This window comes from Rhinopithecus roxellana, chromosome 1 (assembly GCF_007565055.1).
Source record: "Rhinopithecus roxellana isolate Shanxi Qingling chromosome 1, ASM756505v1, whole genome shotgun sequence".
NCBI lineage: Eukaryota > Metazoa > Chordata > Mammalia > Primates > Cercopithecidae > Rhinopithecus > Rhinopithecus roxellana.
Window position 1 is genome coordinate 169,355,510 of NC_044549.1, and position 20,348 is coordinate 169,375,857.

Here is a 20,348-nt window from a genome sequence, read left to right on the forward strand (position 1 = left end):
TGAGAGGATGGGGAGACCAAGGGGTGGTCAGCTGTAGAGAAGAACTACCTTCTCTGCTGAGAGCTGCAGAGATGACAGGACCACCTGCCTGCAGAGAAGAGCCACCCACTCTAGGACCTTCCCTCTGCTGAGAGCTCCAGAGAGTGGGATGACAACCTGCCCACAGCAAGGTGCTTCCCACTCCAGGGGCTCCTCTCTGCTAGGCCTAAACACTCACTGGGATACCCTGGCTACAGAAAGGAGCTGCCCACTGCAGGTCCCCTCTGAGTTATTCTATCACTCAACAAAGCTCCTCTTCATCTTACCCTCCACTTGTCTGTGTACCCTCATTCTTCCTGGTTGCAGGACAAGAACTTGGGACCCACTGAATGGCAAAGCTAGAAGTTGTAACACAAACAGGGTTGAAACATGCCCCTTGCTCACCACGCTGTGGGCCAAAGACAGAAAAGCTGCAGCCAGCCCTTCAGGGACCTCACACCTGGGAGCTCCCCAAGCCAAGGCTGTGATTCCCTCTTTGGGGCCCTGTGGTTCCTGGCATCTTCAGCCTTCCGGCCACCACTGCATTCCCCAGTGCCAGCTGGAAAAGCTGCTTATGGTGTGCCTGGTCCAGGTGCAGCCTCGCAGAGAGCCAGCACCTGGAGATGTCCACCCCGTGGCAGCAGCTGACTTGTCTGCACAGTAGCTGGATGCCACACTCGCTCACACACTCCTTGATGCTCCATGCCTGACTCAGTCTCCCTTGGAGGCATGGGATCCAGGCCAGTAGTGTTAGCTGAGTACAGCCTGCCAGGCCAAGTGGGTGGAACAAGCCCAGTGGGCCCAAGCAAATCTCAGGCAAAGGTGCCACCAGCCACGGGTTTCCAGCCAGAAAAGCAACACCCCCAAGATTGCCTAACAATATTACTGCAGACAATGCAGATTTAAGTAGCTATCTTAATTTTGCCAACATGGGAACAACTGATAGGAAAGGAAAAAGAGGTTAGTAGTCTTGGGGAGGTGCCCTACCCCATTCATGGCCAAGGGTGATTTCTGGTTATATCAAGTACCCCATTCCTCTCTCACATCTCCTTCCTAGAAAGACTACCTTATTACACACAATGAACCGTTACTCGGTTGGCATTACAGAAAACAGCAACAGTCCTTGCCGGAATCTCTAAACTCTAAAATCTTTTTTTAAGCCCTTTGTGTGCGTATATACACATACATATATATACACACATGTATATGTGTATACATATATCTATACACACACACATATATATCTATATATACACACACACATTTCCCCAAGCTGAATCAGAGATTTACATAAAAGATCCTGCTATGCTCAAGGGAAAGATACTTGTAGTGAGTTACATTATAGTTTTACAAAAATGGCAAGGTACATTAGACACCAAACACCACAGTTGGTTAGAAATATTTATTATCCCCTCCCCCCACATACAGATTACTTCTCAGAAACATGAAGATATTATCCATGTCCTCATCAATTACAGTTTGTAGAAAATAAACTTAACTCATATCCCATCAACAATGTATTTCTATCATTTTTTAAACAATAGCCATTTCACTTTTCCATGTTAGTTCCAGAATAGCTTCAAGTTTTCTCTTTTGGATCGAATCAAGTCAATCTTTTTTTATAGGTAATAGTTTCCTGACAGATCCCCTCCCCCCAACCCCTAAAAAAATTCTATATCCTAAGTGATAAACTCTTCTCGTACATTCAGCAAACTTTATATTGGAAAAGAAAAAGAATAATTGAGATAGGTATTTACCTTCGTGCACAGTAATAAATCTAGCTGAGCTGCTACACCTTGCTTTGCAAAGATGTTTACATAAAATAAATCATCTCTTATCAAGTTTACAATGGTCATTTCTTGAAATGTAGATATGAAAGCTATACACTTAATCCACTGAAATTTCCTTCTCATTTTTAAATCTGTGATTAAACCATCACCATAAGGACAAGCTTCATCCCAAGATGTTTCCCCTTTTCCCCTCAGCTATTTCTATCAACTTGAATCCTCTCTCAGATCATGTAAAGAGATACATTAAAAGCACAAGAAAAAAAATGTTTTAGCTTGCTGACATAATGCCCTTAAGTTTGCTGACATAATGCCCACATTTTAACTTTAAAATGTAAAATCAAAGTTAAAGCATCACTTAATTCATACAGTACATTATTAATCAACAGTGTCCCACCAACTCAGAAGTTTCCTAAATTGGCTGTCTTCTCTGCATTTAGTACGTTTATAACCAATGACTCAATCAAAGAATGTGCTTGTAATAGGCTGCTGGTTTAATTTTAGAATCAGAAGTTTCATATTGGGCTACTTTCAAATATAGAAAAGCTATGAGTGACATATGAACTATTAATTTTGTTTCTCATTACCTACAGGAGGAATTTATTCAAATAAAATTTTACAAGACAAAATGCAAATCTATATACCTATATAGAGATGTATATATGTATATATTGAACCTAACTAAAGTTTTATAAGCAATACTAACATAGTTCTGGTTATACATTCCTAAAGACTTAATTGTTTTAAAGATACGTTATAAAGAGGCTTATGCAAAAGGCAAAAGAATCAACATGATCTTTGAGGTTTTCAATATTACTTCAAAAAGCTGTTTCTATCCCCCATAGAAGAAAACTATGCATTTGTTTATCTTAGGAAAAAAAATTATAAAAAGATAATGCTATCATGTAAAGATTCACAAAAACTATACTGTATATCCCATAAGAGTTATACCTACTTAAGGTAAATCACAATTATGGTTTATATTGTATTACAGACATCACCATTGCCTTTCCTCTTTAATAATGAGAGGGTTTAACTTTTTTTCAACTTACTTAACTAGTGCCACAGTAAATCAAGTCCCAGTAGCAACAAGTTAAACAAGATTACAAAATAAGGCATTCTGCTCACACGTCCGGAAAGTTACAGGCTTAGTACAGTAAAGCAGGCTCTTATCGTTTTTGCAATTTTATATAATCCAAACATTATATAGAAGGCAATCTTTACCAAAAAATCCAATTAATTGCTGTTTTCCAGGGAAACAGAAAAACATACATAAAATCCTGAACTTTGGCTATTTCTCCTACCACCATAAACAGATGCTGATCTTATCTATTTAATCAAGTCCACTATTAGAAATGTGGATAAAATGTCTTGACTATACCATTTCTAAGCCTGTAGGTCACACACTAGATGATTTTTCAAATTATAAGTTAAATCTAATATGACAAAATCCCTGTAGTGTTATTTAGGAAAAAAGAAGTGGACTTAGAACATACATACACGCACACACACACACATGCCATCATATTAAACAGTTTCTTTAAACATTAAATAATTCTTCTGAAAGAATAAAAATTCTTTAACATCAAGCTGCAGCATGTGTATAAGGGGCAGCAATGCAACCTTTTTCAGCACAAGGTAAGAATATGAATGAATTTTTAAACAACTAGTACCCTGAACCAAAGATTTTGCCAAAGATGAACTCTAAAATACATGGGTTTTTTTTGTCATTGAAATTTGGACTCAATTGCCTGTTGCACTTTTACATTAAGTGTTGCTTAAATAAACAAAAATAGAGCATAAATCCAATATTCTACTGTCTAAACATTTTAAAGCAATGGTTATGCCATCATCAACAGGTAAAATGCACCTAATTTGGGTCTTCTGACACCTCTTAAGTTTACTGTATGATAAAGTTCTTCACAGTTTAAAATATTGTGAAGAAAGATATTTATGTTTAACTATATTCACATACATATTATGTACATGTACTATGTCTTTGTTATACCCATAAACTTCGAGTATGTGTGTATCAGTAGGATACCCCACACATATGCAGGAACCCTGAATAATAATAATATGGTTGGTGTGGACTGTGAAATGATTTCCCAGAAAGGCTTAGAAAGAAGAAAAGAATGTTATTATGAATAATTATAATAACAAAAAATTTTACCTTATTTACATAGTGCCTATCTCCCAAGAGGTAAATATGCTTTACAGACATTTTTTAGTAACTCTGTGAGGTGGGGCATTGGGGACACTATCAATTCTCATTTTCCACAAGCAAGTAAACTACTCAGGACCACACACTTTAACAGTGGTAGAGTAAAATACCGACATGGAGATCTCCTAAATCCCAAAGTCTCCAATTACCAGATCAAATAGTCTTGTGGTAGTAATAAGATTTCCATCATTCAACAGAACTCCTACCACAAAGGATTAATTTCTAAGTCCTCATACACTTGTGATTGTGCGTCATATTTATACCACAGGGAGATCAAAATGGTTTTTGGTTTTGGCAGATGAAAAAGTCTAACATTCAGTGTGATTATACTTCAGTGTAACTTCTCCAGTTTAAGTGCGACACAGCTGATTGGTCTGTCAGGGAGATGCGGTCAAGGTCGAATCATGGCTGAAGAGTTCTTAATCCAAACAGCTATTGCATGATTACAGAGATAGCCTACAATCTTTTATTGTCTTAAAGGTCTTTTCTATCTCCATATATGGTATACACATATAAATACGCATTTTAGCACAAAATGTACAGTTACCATCAGTTCATGTTTAAATAAACAAAGGCCTTAAGGGTGAACTTTAAAGGCCAAGAGCTCCTCAGAGTGCATGTTGTTTAAAGATCGAAGATCTGGCAACTTTAGAAGCAGTTTTGTAAAAATAGAGGCCTCATTTGGATGGTTTTTCATTATTAAGGTCCTTAGTGCACGAATGAGAGTTTCCTGCAAAGCCTCCACAGAGTTGACGTTTTCTATTCCAGATCGATCTAAGAGAGATCAGGAATAGGGAAATATGAAAGACAGGATAAATTATTAACATTAAATATAAATAAAATTCTTATCAGTGTCACTAATGAACAGAAAACAAGGTTATACATTTGAATAAAGGCAAAAGTTGACAAATTTCTCAAAATCTCAGTAACAAGTCGTTAGCTACTTACTATATATTATAAAGCACATATATCACAAAAAACGTTTGATAAATCAAAATTCTTTACTGCTTAAGAATTTTTATTCACAAAAACAGAGGTTCTGACTTTTTAAAATTAGATGTCATCTTATTTCAACTGCTTCTAATTAGCAAAATAAAAAAATGTAGTATATAAACATATTTTCAATACATATGGAATATACTCCCATTTGTATGTCACCATGTGTGGTAGGCAGTCCCTAAAATGGCCTCCAATGATCCCCTCATCCTGGTATTCACACCCTTGTACAATCTCCTATTAAGTGGACCGAGACTTACCAAATTCTAATAAAAAAAAGTATGGCAGAAGTGATAGGATGTCAGTTCTGAGATTAGCTTATAAGAAACTGTGGCCTCCATCTTAGGTACACTCTTGCTCACTTACTCTGAGAAAAGCCGCTGCCTTGCTGTGAGCCACCCTGTGGAGAGGCCCACCCACATGGCAAGGAACTAAGAGTGGGCTCTAGCCAACAGTCAGCAAGGAACTGAGGTGCTCAGTCCAACAGCCTGCAAGGAACTGAATCTTGCTACAAGTGAAAGTAGATCCTTCCCTACTCAAGCCTTCATATGAGACCACAGCCCTGTCCACAACTTAACTACAACCTCCTAAGAAACCCTGAGTCAGAGGCACGTATCATATCCTATCTCTCATATCATATCTTAACTCTCAAAAACTGTGAGATTAAATGTTTGCATTTGCAAGCCCCCAAATTTTGGGACAATTTGTGATGCAGTAATAGGTAACTAATACACTATGCAACTTTATTGCTATGTTACCCTACATTCACTTTCATTTAGCATATTGTGTTTATTAAATTTCTCATACAATATGTTAATAAACCAGTCATTTGGCAAAAGCCTGCAATAAAGTATCTTAAAATTAGGTAAACTTATGTAGGTCACCCATAGACTTTTTCATCAGCAAGAGTATTTTTTTCCCTTTATAACAGGAGGCAGGAGTACACAAAAATATTCAATGGTCCCCCAGATGGGAGGTTGTAATTAACAAGAACAAGACTCCTAACTTCTACAAGGAAGCAAAACTTCTGGCCATTCATTCCCTTTCGTTTTTTAACAAGGATATTGAGGAGGTCTTCCATTATAAGTGGTAGCTGAAAAAGGTCATTTGCAATGCAAGCACTTAAAACAATGACTAAAATTTAATAGTAAAGAGCAAAAAAAGAAAGGTTTAACTCTAAATGCAGAAAAATGGTAAAAAATAAGTTTATCTTTTTTTTTTTTTTTTTTTTTTTTTTTTTGAGATGAGTCTTACTCTGTTACCCAGGCTGGAATTCAGTGGCGTGATCTTGGCTCACTACAACCTCTGCCTCCCGAGTCCAAGCAATTCTCTGCCTCAGCCTCCTGAGTAGCTGGGATTACAGGCGCCCACCACTACACCCGGCTCATTTTTATATTTTTAGTTTCACCATCTTGGCTAGGCTGGCCTTCAACTCCTGACCTCATGATCCACCCGCCTTGGCCTCCCAAAGTGCTGGAATTACAGGCATGAGCCACTGCACCTGGCCAGTTTATCTTATATTTAACAAAATTTGAATATTATAACTATGTGCTAATTATTTCTTGGAAAAAAAGGCCAGGCATGGTAGCTTACACCTGGAACTCCAGCACTTTGGAAGGTCGAGGCAGGATGGCTTGAGCTTAGGAGTTTGAGATCAGCCTAAGCAACATAGTGAGACTTTAGTCTCTACCAAAAAAAAAAATTAATTGAATGGGCATGGTGACACATGCCTATAGTCCCAGCTACTTGGGTGGCTGAGGTGAGAGGATCACTTAAACCCAGGTCAAGGTTGCAGTGATCCATAATCACTCCACTGCACTCCAGTCTGGGTGACTCAAAAAATAAAGAGAATGTTGGGGCAGGACGTGGTGGCTCATTCCTGTAATCCTTGCACTTTGGGAGGCCAAGGCAGGTAGATCATCTGAAGTCAGGAGTTCGAGACCAGCCTGGCCAACATGGTGAAATCTTGTCTCCACTAAAATACAAAATTTAGCCAGTCATGGTGATTGGCATCTGTAATCCCAGCTACTTGGAAGGAGGAAGGCACGAGAATTGTTTGAACCCAGGGGATGGAGGTTGCAGTGAGTCAAGATCATGCCACTGTACTCCAGCCTGGGTGACAGAGTAAATCTTGTCTCCAAAAAAAAAAAAAGTTGGATACTGGTTTGTGGGGGGAGGGGGAGGGTCACAATTTTTCAGACAAAACTACTGGCAGAGATCTCTTTCTCTTGACATTTAACTTTGGCTAATCATAAGTTATCTTTATAAAAATAAAGCCTTCAGTAATGCTTTGAAGAGTCTCTCTTGCCTTTGAGAGTCAAGTAATTGTTTTTTTAAATAACCTTCTTTCACTTGATGAAATCGTTTGCCAAACATTTATTAAATAAATGTACTGGTTACCGTTCTAAGGTGCTTGGAAATCAGCAATGAACAAAACCAGAAATCCTTTAAGGAGCTTACATTCTGACAGAAGAAAATAGTCATGTGCCACATAACAACATTTCAGTTAATGGCAGACCACATATAAAAGGGTGGTCCCATGAAATTATAACGTTGCTGAAAAATTCCTATCGCCTAGTGACGTTGCAGCTTTTGTCGTAACATCATAGCACAACACATAACTAACACATTTATAGTGATACTGGCGTAAGCAAACCTATTACACTTAATAATAGTAAACAACTACATTACTGATTTAAGTATTTACTATACTATACTTTTTATCATTATTTTACAGTATAGTCCTTCTACTTTATTTTTTGTTATTTTTTGAGAACTCCTGACCTCAAATGATCCACCAGCCTGGGCCTCCCCAAGTGCTGAGATTATAGACATGAGCCACCTCGCCCATCCCTTCTACTTAAAAAAAAGAAAGGTAACTGTAGAGCAGCCTCAGGCAGGTCCTTCAGGAGATATTCCTGAAGAATGCAGTTATCATAGAAATACAGAAGGTGATAGATGGTGACAGCTCCATGCATATTACTGCTCCTGAAGACCTTCCAGTAGAACAACACATAGAGGTGGAAGACAGTGATATTGATGATGCTAAGCCTGTATAGGGCTGAGCTAATGTGTGTGTCTGTCACAGATTTTAACAATAAAGTTTAAGAAGTAAAAAAAAAAATTATAAATAGAAAAAAGCACATAGAATAAACATATAAAGAAAATATTTTTGTATAGCTGTACTATGTATTGTTTTTAAACTAAGTGTTATTTACAAGACTCAAAAAGCTTTTAAAAATTTAAGTTTATAAAGTAAAACAGAGTAAGCTAGGGTTAATTTATTACTGAAGAAAAAAACTTTTAATAAATTTAGTGTACCCTAAGTGTTCAGTGTTTATTAGGTCTATAGTTGTGTACTGTAATGTCGTAGGCCTTCACATGCTCTCCTCATTCACTCACTCATTCACCCAGAGCAACTTTCAGTCCTGTAAACTGCCTTCATGGTAAATGCCCTCCATAAGTATACCAGCTTTTATCTTTCATATCTATTGTTACTGTACCTTTTCTTTGTTTAGATACATTTAGACACACAAATACTGTGTTACAAACTGCCTACAGTACTCAGCACAGTAACATGGTGTACAGGCTTGTAGCCTAGTAACAACAGGCTATACCATAAAACCTAGGTGTGTAGTAGGAAATACCATCTAGGTTTATATAGATACACTCTATGATGTTCACACAATGACAAAATTGCCTAACAATGAGTTTCTCAGAACATATTTACGTCATTAAGTGACAAGTAACTCGTTTCAATCATATGATTAGTAATTTATAATACCGAAAACTGAGAAAGAATGACAGTAATCCCCACAAACAAAATAATCTAGATGGGCAAAGAAAGAAACAACTGAAAAGTGGTGAAGATACCTGAGTGGGAACTAGTATTAGTAGTAGTTGGTTGGACAGGTGTAGGAAGAAGTCACACAAAGAATTTAAAAATGTTTTAAGTCGTTGGTCTTTCAGTGGCTATTTTGTGTTTACATGACCTATGCTTCGTTATACAACTCAGAACTTCAGGGAAATGGATGCCTACATCTAAAACCACAGATTGTATTAAATTTTTCTACAGTCTCAATTTCTAAAACCATGGTTTTTAAGATTTCAAGGCCAAAGAACCTAAGGTACAAACCTGGTTGGATGGTAAACAATCTTCTAGAGACTATAATGTTAAGAGTACACATATTGAAGTGGAAATTCATCTTCTAAATGGTGCACTAAATGCTACACTAGTACTGTAGAGTTTAACTTATTACATATCTATCTTCTCTCTCCTTCGCTGGTTCTTCATCACACTCCCAAGCTTGTACTCCTCACCAAATATTCTATTTATTTTCACTTCCTACATGATGAAAAGTCAAACCTTCAACAAAAATCTCTATGAAGACAGCTAAAATCTCTATGTAAATGAGCCTTGACCTCACACCTATATCCCAATCCTTAATCTCCAACTGGAAGTAACTGCTGTTACTTTAAACAACCTGAAAAGAAACTTACCTTCCAGGTATAATTCCCCTTCCATGATATCAGGATTCTTCCAATCTTACAGGCAAATACCATGTTTGAGATTTTTCTACCCCTTAGCAACTAGAGCTATTCTGTTAATAAGCAGTATAATGGAAACGCTCTGAAGCCAGACTAATGGGAGTTCAAGTACTTGCTTAGCCAATAATTAAAAATGGACGTTGGGTAAATTTCTTAACCCCTCTCTTCCTCAAATCCCTTGTCTGTATAACTGTGAATAACATGTCTCAGCTCACAGGGATCTACTGTGAGGATAAAATTATATAATGATACATAGAAATTAGCATTTCTTCTGACAACCCCAAAACAACAGAAGACAACTATACATTCCCAAAAAGAAAAAGGTATTTTAAAGATAAAGCAAACTATGTTACTTAATTCTAAACAATTAATAGATAACTGAAATAAACTATCCATTCATTCCCTGATACAAGGAACATCACCCTTCAAGGTGCAGAGGTTTGGAGAAGAGGTTTCCATTATTTTTTACCATTTCAACCTCACTGTGTGAACACTGTAAGTAGTATTTACACAATCATAATACTATAAATGTGGACTCTTGACTTTTCAACTTTGGGAATCAACTGATCAAACCATGACAAACAGTTATAGAACAAGATATAAATGTTTTAATTGACTACATAAAAGGAATGTTACAGCAAAGTCAGAGTACAGAGGAAAAACAGTGTCTTTGAATAATGAAGAGATTCTATCTAAACTATCCAAAAGACATTATATATAAGTAAAGGTCAAAAAATGTGAGTATATTAAAATTACAAATAAAACCATTAAAATAAATTGAAAAATAAAACATAAGAAAATTGAGAGGGAAAAGTAAGGATACTTTTATTTGTAAGTTATACTTACTAAATAAAAAGAGGTATTGGCTGGGCATGGTGGCTCACACCTGTAATCCAATACTTTGGGAGGCCAAGAAGGCTGGATCACCTGAGGTCAGGAGTTCAAGACCAGCCTGGCCAACATGGCAAACCCCTGTCTCTACTAAAAATGCAAAAATTAGCTGAGCATGGTGGTGGGCACCTGTAATTCCAGCTACCTGGGATGCAGAGGTTGCAGTGAGCTGAGATCATTGCACTCCAGCCTGGGCGACAGAGTAAGACTCCGTCTCAAAAAAAAAAAAAAAAAGAGAGAGAGAGATAGAGATATAAGCATTGTATTCAGAGTTGGGTGGTCAACAAGCAGAAATTAAAAAGAAGGATGTGAAGAAATCCAGTTTTCTGAGGAATCAGGATGGCAGTAGAGGAAAGAAGCAGAGACTTTTCATTTTAAACTCTTCTGTAGCTTTTGAATTTTATTTTCCTGCCTAGATACTGCTTAAAAACAGCTAGTAATTTATGCTGCTGTTTGGCCGGGCACAGTGGCTCATGCCTGTAACCCCAGCACTATGGGAGGCCGAGGCGGGCAGATCACCTGAGGTTGGGAGTTCGAGACCGGCCTGACCAACATGCAGAAACCCCGTGTCCACTAAAAATACAAAATTCGCCAGGCGTGGTGGCGCCTGCCTATGTAATCCCAGCTACTCTGGAGGCTGAGGCATGGAAACTGCTTGAACCAGGGAGGGGGAGGTTGTGGTGAGCAGAGATTAAGCAACTGCACTCCAGCCTGGGCTACAAGAGTGAAAATCCATCTCCAAGAAAAAAACAACAACAACAACAACAAAAAAAGCTAGTAATTTTTAAGTGGTAAGGATTAAAATTTTACATGAAACTTCAAAAATGTGTACTTGTATATGTTCATATAGTGACCTAACAAAAACGAGAATACACTGTATTCTTTTACAATCAGTCTTTTGCACTTAATATTTCCATTTTTAAAATACATCCTACGTAAACAAACAGGTGAATGGACAGATGGGAAGGTAAATGGATAAGGACCCCCAATATTAATAGTGATCTTTGATGGTAGTGATATTATAACCTTTCTTTTTCCATTTTAATATTTCTACACTTTCAAAGAACCCATACTAAATTTATAATCAGAAAAAAAGGCTTCTTCAAAAACAGATTAAATCAAACTAAAAATCATGTTCCTAGAGAAAATATAAATGGAATAACAAGGTTCCCGGCATAGACCGTTTCCCTCTACCCCTTTGCTGTCATTTCTTTCTCTGAACTACCTCTGGGATGTTGGCCCTGCTACTTCCTCTCACCTGCCTTAATTTATTTGAGAAGAGTTCACCCCACTGCCTCATACCTGATGTCCTTTCAAAAGCTTCTCAACCTAACTCTCTAGCACTAATAACTTACCTATCTAATCCGCCCACCACAATAATAATGCAGAATTAATGTTAAACATTACTTTGTTCAACCGGATCACTCTCCTACTTAAGAAGGTACACAGACTTTCTTCTGCCCCATATTTTGGTTAAAACCTCTCTGCTTAGTTCTCATAGCTGTTAGTCCATAACCTGGTGCTCCCCTAACTCTGAAGGCTTTTGTCCCCCTTCCTCCTTGATGTACACTCTAGGCTTTCGCCACCTGACCCTTCCCTGGCCCTATCTCGTACTCTCCCGTGCATTTCCATCTCTTCTTCATTGGGAAAGCCTAATAATTCAACCTTCAAATTCCAGCTCCACTTCTATCTTTCCCCACAGAGCCTTCCAAGATGATTTCATCTTCCTTTCTACAACTCCAACTTACCTCAGTCAGAACTACACAGTTGAGTAGCATAAAGCCTTTGTGTAGTTCCATCTCTCCAAATAGAATGAAAACACTTAGCAAGCTTGTGCCTTAAAGCTTTTTGTCTCCCCCTGAGCACCTAGTAGGTAAGGCATATTCATCAGACAAATAATTTAACAAGTATTATCTTTGGTTTCAAAATAATCGATTTATTAATCTGATGTCAACTCAAACCAATACTAATTACTTATCAAGAGATTCTGCAAATGATACGTAAAATGCAAGAAGCATTATAAGTTAGCAATAAAACAGATATCCCTTACTGACATGTTCTTTCATACTACTCCCATGTATATACACATTTTTAGTTATCCAGGTAGAGCTGGTCAGAAAAGGTAGCCAAATTATGTTAACAATTGGCATGTCTTTATTCTGCTGAGGTAAGGCCCTTAAAATTATACAAATAACTTGTACTCTCTTTTTTTTTTTTTAGACTGAGTCTCGTTCTGTCGCCCAAGCTGGAGTGCAGTGGTGTGATCTCAGTTCACTGCAACCTCTGCCTGCTGGGTTCAAGCGATTCTCCTCCTGAGTAGCTGGGACTACAGGTATGTTCCACCATGCCTGGCTAATTTTTGTATTTTTTGTAGAGATGGGGCTTCACCATGTTGGCCAGGCTGGTCTCAAATTCTTGACCTCAGGTGATCCACCTGCCTCAGCCTCCCAAAGTGCTGGGATTACAGGCGTGAGCCCCCGCACCCGGCCAAGAACTTGTTCTCTTTAAAGAGCTACTAATTTATGGTTTCATCACATAATCAGAGGCTACAACTTATAACTCTCACAATGCCTAGCACCATGCCCTTTACACAGTAGGAAGCAAATGGGAAACAAAGTCATAACCAAATACTAAAAAATTTCCAACAAATGTTGGAAATAAAACGATACCTAAAAGTAGCTGGCACTTACTCAGACGTACCTAGGAAAGTGTCTCAATTTCCAATTTGTTATTGGGAGTAACAATCTCTGCCTTAATGGGTACTGTCTGAATCAAAACACTTCAGGTCAGAAATAACTGCAACGTTAATGCAAGATGGCAGGGACATTGGGAAACATCATAAATGACTCATATAAATAAACATTAAAAACTCAAAAATCTTGCTCACTCATTCAAATAGTGACTGAGTAGCTCTTCTATGCCAGACACCGTACCAGGCTCACATGGTACAACCCCTTCCTTTGACAGGATGAGGAAAGAATCCAAGACGCAAAAGAGTAAAGTTACTTACCCAAGTTACCCACAAAATTCAATGGCAGAGCTGGACTAAAGCCTAAAACTAATTCACATTTCTCTGCAACAAACCATACTAATACCTCTTGATACTTTTAATGTTTTCAAGTATCCCACATTGTATTTGAATAAAAACTGGAATTCATATTAGAACCACCTACCTGGAGATACATACTGTTCTAACAAATCCATGAAATAAAGATTTAGACTCACAAAAAAAAATTATGAACAAAAAGCTAAAGACTAACAGTGGTAAATATAAGGTCTAGATATAAGTATTACTTTATTCCTATAGCACTTTGACATGTATTGTTATAATGAAAAAATTAGTTACATAAAAATAACAGGGTCATACCATTTAGCATCTTCCTTAAGGCCTTACTCCCTCCATATAACTTTCTGGAACCTGTTAAATGCCACCTTCTCCCCAGTTGGTCACTATATGCTAGGTGTGGCACAATTTTGAACCAGCTTGCTTACCTGCAGATACCAGGACAACAGCTGTAAACAAACTCATCTCTTCATCACTAAGTTGGAGGGCATTTAGCTTCTCACTAAATTCAAACATCGAGTTTAGCAGATCCCCTGCTCCCATTGAGTGTAAATCATCCACACTATATTTCTTTCCACTTAAAAAGGTGACAGTACGTTCCTTTGCATCAAATAATGATGCAAACCGTACCATTAAAACCTGTAAAAAGAAAAAGAAATGTATTTGGAGAAGTCTAACAGCAATAACAAATAATATTCAAGTCAGTTATGAATCATCCCACATATATAAAAGAAAGTTATAAAAGAAAAACAGGGTTTACTTTTACTCAAAGCCATTTTATTTTTTTGTTTTATTTTATTTTATTTTTAGACAGAGTTTCGCTCTTGTGGTCCGAGCTGGAGTGCAATGGCGTGTTCTCCGCTCACTGCAACCTCCACCTCCCAGGTTCAAGCAATTCTCCTGCCTTAGCCTCCCAAGTAGCTGGGATTACAGGTGCCTGCCACCACACCCAGCTAATTTTTGGTATTTTTAGTAGAAACAGGGTATCACCATGTTAGCAAGGCTGGTCTCAAACTCCTTACCTCAGGTGATCCACCTGCCTCGGCCTCCCAAAGTGCTGGGATTACAGGCGTGAGCCACCACGCCCAGTGATTTTATTTTTTGAGACAGAGTTTTCTTCTTGTCGCCCCGGCCGAAGTGCAGTGGTGCAATCTCAGCTCACTGCAACCTCTGCCTCCTGGGTTCAAGGATTCTCCTGCCTCAGTCTCCCAACTAGCTGGGATTATAGGCACACACCACCACGCCAGCTAATTTATGTTTTTAGTAGAGATGGGGTTTCATCATGTTGACCAGGCTGGTCTCAAACTCGTGACCTTAGGTGATCCGCCCGCCTCAGCCTCCCAAAGTGCTGGAATTACAGGCATGAGCCACCACGCCCGGCCTATTTATTTATTTATTTATTTGAGACAGGGTCTTGCTCTGTTGCCCAAGCTGGAGGTGCAACACAGCTCACTGCAACCTCAACCTCCCAGGCTCAAGTGATCCTTCCCACCTCAGCCTCCTGAATAGCTGAATACAGATAAACATCACCACACCCAGCTAATTTTTGTATTTTTTGGAGAGATAGGGTTTCACCGTGTTGCCCAGGCTGGTTTCAAACTCCTGGACTCAAGTGATCGGTCTGCCTCGGCCTCCCAAAGTGCTGGGATTACAAGGATGAGCCACCGCACCCGGTCCCGAATCCACTTTCTTAAGACAAATTCTCTACCAAAGCAATAAATACTCCAAGAAGAACATCAAAAGAAATTCTAGCCACTGATGGCAAAGATACTCTGCCATTCTATTAACAAAGATTCTGAAATGCAACATAAAATTAGAGCAAGAAATAGTGCCAGTAAATTTAAAACTGGGCCCTGGCCAAAGGCATTAAAGAAACACTTTAGGCTGCCAAGTATACCACATGGCCTCTATGCCTTAAGTAAAAAGAGCAAAATTCCAATGCAGCAACACTTCGAAACATGAACACATCAAATGCAGCCAAGGCAAAGGAAGCAGATGAAGTCTAACTGAACTGCTTCAAGAAACCATAACCCAAAGAGACTATCCACAAAGAAAGCTATCACAGTAAGTGTTCTCAGCACCATGTTATAATTGACATCCAAGTTAAATCAGTTAACAATTATATTACTTAGTTATCTCACTCCCTCCATTATACTAGATCCAGGGAGAAGTGAAAATACAGCCCTGGCTCACTTCTCCCATCCATCAAAGGTTCAAAGATTTGGCCCACCAAACATCAACTTCCTCTCACCACCCCAATCTCAGAGTTATCCTTAATTAGGTCCCAAGGCATCTCACACCTTGGCAGCAAAAGGGATGCCCTGGGGCAGAGAGAAAGTGAAAGACACCTAATTAAGGACCAGGAGAGGCACTTCTGTAAGTTATACAGTAGAGACTACCCCAAGCTCAGGCAGGATACAGTGTTGCAAGAGAAGCAGGACAGAAAAGTAGTCAAGGATCCTGAAAGCAAGGTGAAGCCAGGAGGAGCTAAGGTGGCACATAAGAAATGTCTGACATATCCCCAAAATATTCTACAGTCTCTCAAAAAACAAAAACCACATTCTATTTGCCCTTCTTATTCTGCATCGGATACAGTAAATGCTAGGCTAGGCTTTCAGGAGGTGTCTAACACTGCAGAAACTTGTTAAATCCACATCTGAAAGGAATACTAGAACTTAGAAGTTCATATGCTGGAGATACAGAATACCTATATTTCAAATCCTAAATAATAAGTAAAAAATAAACACAAAATCCTAAACAATTCTGGATTTACGAAGTCTCTTCCCAAAACCCTGAGATGATTATTTTGTTGATAGTTTCAGACTCTGGACTATAAATACTGACTTAGAAAAGAATGAAAACACCTGCCGGGCACAGTGGCTCACATCTGGAATCCCAGCACTTTAGGAGGCCAAAGTGTGCAGATCGCTTTGAGCTCAGGAGTTTGAGACCAGCCTGGGCAACATGGCGAAACCCTGTTTCTACAAAAAAAATACAAAAAAAATTAGCCAGGTGTGGTGGTTCACATCTATAGTCCCAGCTACTCAGGAGGCTGAAGCTGGAGAATGTTTGAACCCAGGAAGCAGAGGTTGTAGTGAGCTGATAGCGCTACTGCACTCCAGCCTGGGTGACAGAGCAAGATTCTGTCTCAAAAAAAAAAAAAAAAGAATTAAAACATCCATGAAAATAAAATATTACATCCCCTGCCTGCATCAATATTCAGGATAAATAAAACCTACCTCAAAAGTCCCAGCCTTTAAAAGGTTGACCTGGTCATGCTGAGAGAGATCTCTGAACCCAGGAATACGCTTTGCAAATTCCACCACTTCTTTCACCGCTGGAGTGAAGCTCATCGAAAATTCTTCCCAGATTTCATGTCCCGATTTATGAGGATCCACATAAGGAGACTTACTCATTGGACAAACCTGGTATACACAAAACGGAAAAACTATTAAATACTAAGAGGTGGTAAAGAAATGTCAAAAGCGGCATCTCAATTATCAGAAACCCCAACATGAATTTAACCCCCAAAACACAAGTAAAATCTACTGAAATAATAGCACTTTATCCATTTGCTGCCTACCACACTGTAGAAAGCCTCTTGGCAACGTAATATAAATAGCAATTAACTTATCATTAAAAAAACATAGCCTAAGCAAAAATATCATCTATAACAAGCTATTTCAAACACCTGTTGCACAGGTTTAAGAGTTTATTTTGTAACACTGCTGCCACCTTATGCTAGTATATGGTGTTTATAATTTTGCAAACAAATTCACTTGATTCTCAATCTGCTATTTATGGCAGACTATAATTTCCATTTCTTAGGTGGAGAAATGAGACTCCGAGGTTTAGTGATTTGTCCAACACAGCTAGAAGTCACAGGTCTAGGCCCAAATTCACATTTAGTTAATATTTCAAAACTCCCTTATTTCTAAATAGGCAGAATTACAATGTTGTAATTTCCAAGAGGAAAAAACAGCAAGGTGCCTCATTTTGTTAAAAAGGTCACTCACTGCCTGGCCAGGCGAAGTGGCTCACGCCTGTAATCCTAGCACTTTGGGAGGCCGAGGCAGGCGGATCACAAGGTCAGGAGTTCGAGACCAGTCTGGCCAACATGGTGAAACCCCATCTCTACTAACAATTAAAAAAATTAGCCAGACATGGTGGCGTGCACCTGTAGTCCCAGCTACTCGGGAGACTGAGGCAGAAAAATCGCTTGAACCAGGAGGCAGAGGTTGCAGTGAGCCAAGATCATACCACTGCACTCCAGCCTGGGTGACAAAGTGAGACTCAAAAAAAAAAAAAGTCACTGCCCATTTGTTTCAAAAACAATGGTGTGATCACTGACTTCTACTTGTTCAATTAGGAAACAAGGACTGCACATACAGGTGCGCCTTCTAAATGAGGATTAGGTGAGGGAAAACAGGAAGCCAAGGTTATTTTAAAAACACCAAAAAGATGATGAAACACACTCTGTATATTCTGTTAGTAAAATCAGCCTTTAAATTTTCACTAAAACCACACAAAATCTAGGAATGGGATGATTACAAAACCATGGAGAATATCATGAAATCAGAACCCAAATGCCTACAGATTTTTCCTTCATTAAGGCAGCCACTTGGCTAGGCATGGTGGCTCAAGCCTATAATCCCAGCACTTCGGGAGGCCAAGATGGGCGAATCACTTGAGGCCAGGAATTCAAGACCAGCCTGGCCAACATGGTGAAACCTGTCTCTACTGAAAATAGAAGAATTAGCCAGGCATGGTGACGCACGCCTGTAATCCCAACTACTCGGGAGGCTGAGGAACGAGAAGTGCTTGAACCCAAGAGGTGGAGGTTGCAATGAGCTGAGGTCGCACCACTGCACTCCAGCCTGGGCAACAGAGCAAGACTGTCTCAAAAAAAAAAAAAAAAAAAAAAAAGTAACTACTTAGCCTAACATAAGGTCCACAGAATCAAGTAACTGCAAGTGACAACAAAAAATTTAATGAAGATTGAGGTAGAGTCAACTATTTTGAAAATGAAAAAGACGACTTTAATTACCTGTCAGTAGAAAATACCAAGCACTATCAAAGGACCTCATGGTTTAAACTGGAAATGGTGTGGTACTGCTGTTTTTGATGAAATTTTGGCTGAATATGAACACTGTACTTTCATGTAGAATGTCGTATTTGATGGAAAAATAGAAAAGCTTGAATGATATGACCAACATTAAGTCATCTCATAAGATGAAGTCTGAGAAAATCCTTAGAAACTAGCCTATGAAATTAAAATACTCCTAAATTTATCAAGCAATAAAACATCTATGTTCTATACTCAAAGATCTTTTGGCATAAAAATGGTTTAAAAAAAAAAAAATACCTCCTTCTATAGAAATCAAAGAATTTTTAACTATGGCAAGTGAAAAGTTCAGCCCTTTGAGAAAATCCCAAAGCTAGTAAGGTACTAATTAATCAGAATGCTTAAATTTTCAAAGGGATTTCCAAGAATTAAAGGACCAATTGTGCATGAATAATATTTTACATAAAATCCTAATCCCAATCCCAGATCAATCAAATCACATGCTTGTACCTAGCTGGGTGTGAAATTAGGTCATTCATCAAATGATGTTTATTAAAATTATTTGACCTAAAATACTGTACAAAATTAAGTCTGTAAATTTCTTAGGTTTTCTGACACCATCCCAAGTTAGCATATCTCCTAAGTAAAATTTTCAAAGCTTTCCCTGATACAACGTAAGCAAAAAATTGATTTCACTATACCAGATGCATTCTCCCTCCAGTGTTGCACAGGTAACTATTCTTGTTCTCATTCTGAGAAAATCCATCTATCGGAACTCTATCACATACTCTTTGAGTATAAGCATTGGAGAAGTTCATACAATGTCCATTTGCAATACAAATGGCATGCCCATTTGGGTAATGCATTATGTTCCTCCCTTTAAACTGTCCATTGAGATGCTGCTGGCTCTCACTACAGGGAAAATGGCTGCTAAGCCCATTGCCACAATGATCATGATTTAAATTATATTGCTCCATGTTCTTGGGAATCCGTTCTCCTCTCTGAGGCTGCATGCTCTCGGCTGAGTTTTCTCGTTGCTCTTGATTATACATAAAGGTATCCTTGTGAGCTCTAGTCACCATGCCAATCACTTCTTCCTTTGCAAAATCAGAAGAGGGAGGAGAAGAGCTTTTGATGTTTTCTTGTTCCAGTTGGGGCTTGGGTCGCAGCTGTTCCTGAGCTGGTAAGGCTGTCTGTTCATGATGTTCTACTAATGTGTCATTTTGCAAGTGACCACTGAACTGGCTGTTCATCATGGTCTTCATCGCACTTTGCATTTCAATTAGCATCCTCTGTTTTTCACGCTTAGGAATACGACCAAACCGAACAGCTATTGAAGAAAAAGATATTTAACATCTATATTCTAAATAAGACCTGTTTTGTATAAAAGAGTAACACAAAATTATCCAATAGCTATGGCCTCTAGTCATAACACATAAAGAATGAGTCTACACGTCTCTGGTTCACATTTCTCTAAACTTGCTGGTCTTGATACACCAAAGGAAGCAGGAGAGGGAGAGAAAATTTTCCATTTTCCCCCAAAACAAAGCTAAGGAAATGTATCTCCTAGGTATTTTATAAGCAAAGTCTATGAAAACAGGAAATTTGGACGAGCGCAGTAGCTCATGCCTGTAATCCCAGGACTTTGGGAGGCCGAGGTGGGTGGACCACCTGAGGTCAGGAATTTGAGACCAGGCTAGCCAACACGGTGAAACCCCATCTCTACCAAAAATACAAAAAGTAGCCAGGTGTGAT

General features: G+C 38.6%; 1 protein-coding gene across 1 annotated transcript in view; it reads right to left on the minus strand.

The window, feature by feature from the left end:
- Positions 1-1,405: 1,405 nt before the first annotated feature.
- NR1D2 (nuclear receptor subfamily 1 group D member 2) overlaps positions 1,406-20,348 on the minus strand; it is a 36,320-nt gene continuing 17,377 nt past the window's right edge. Inside the window, exons 5-8 of the mRNA XM_030933250.1 lie at positions 19,295-19,923; positions 16,768-16,953; positions 13,957-14,167; positions 1,406-4,803 (exon numbers count right to left, since the gene is read on the minus strand). Of these exons, the coding sequence (XP_030789110.1) occupies positions 4,607-4,803; positions 13,957-14,167; positions 16,768-16,953; positions 19,295-19,923 (1,223 nt within the window). The 3' untranslated portion in view covers positions 1,406-4,606. The remainder of the gene's footprint in view (positions 4,804-13,956; positions 14,168-16,767; positions 16,954-19,294; positions 19,924-20,348) is intronic.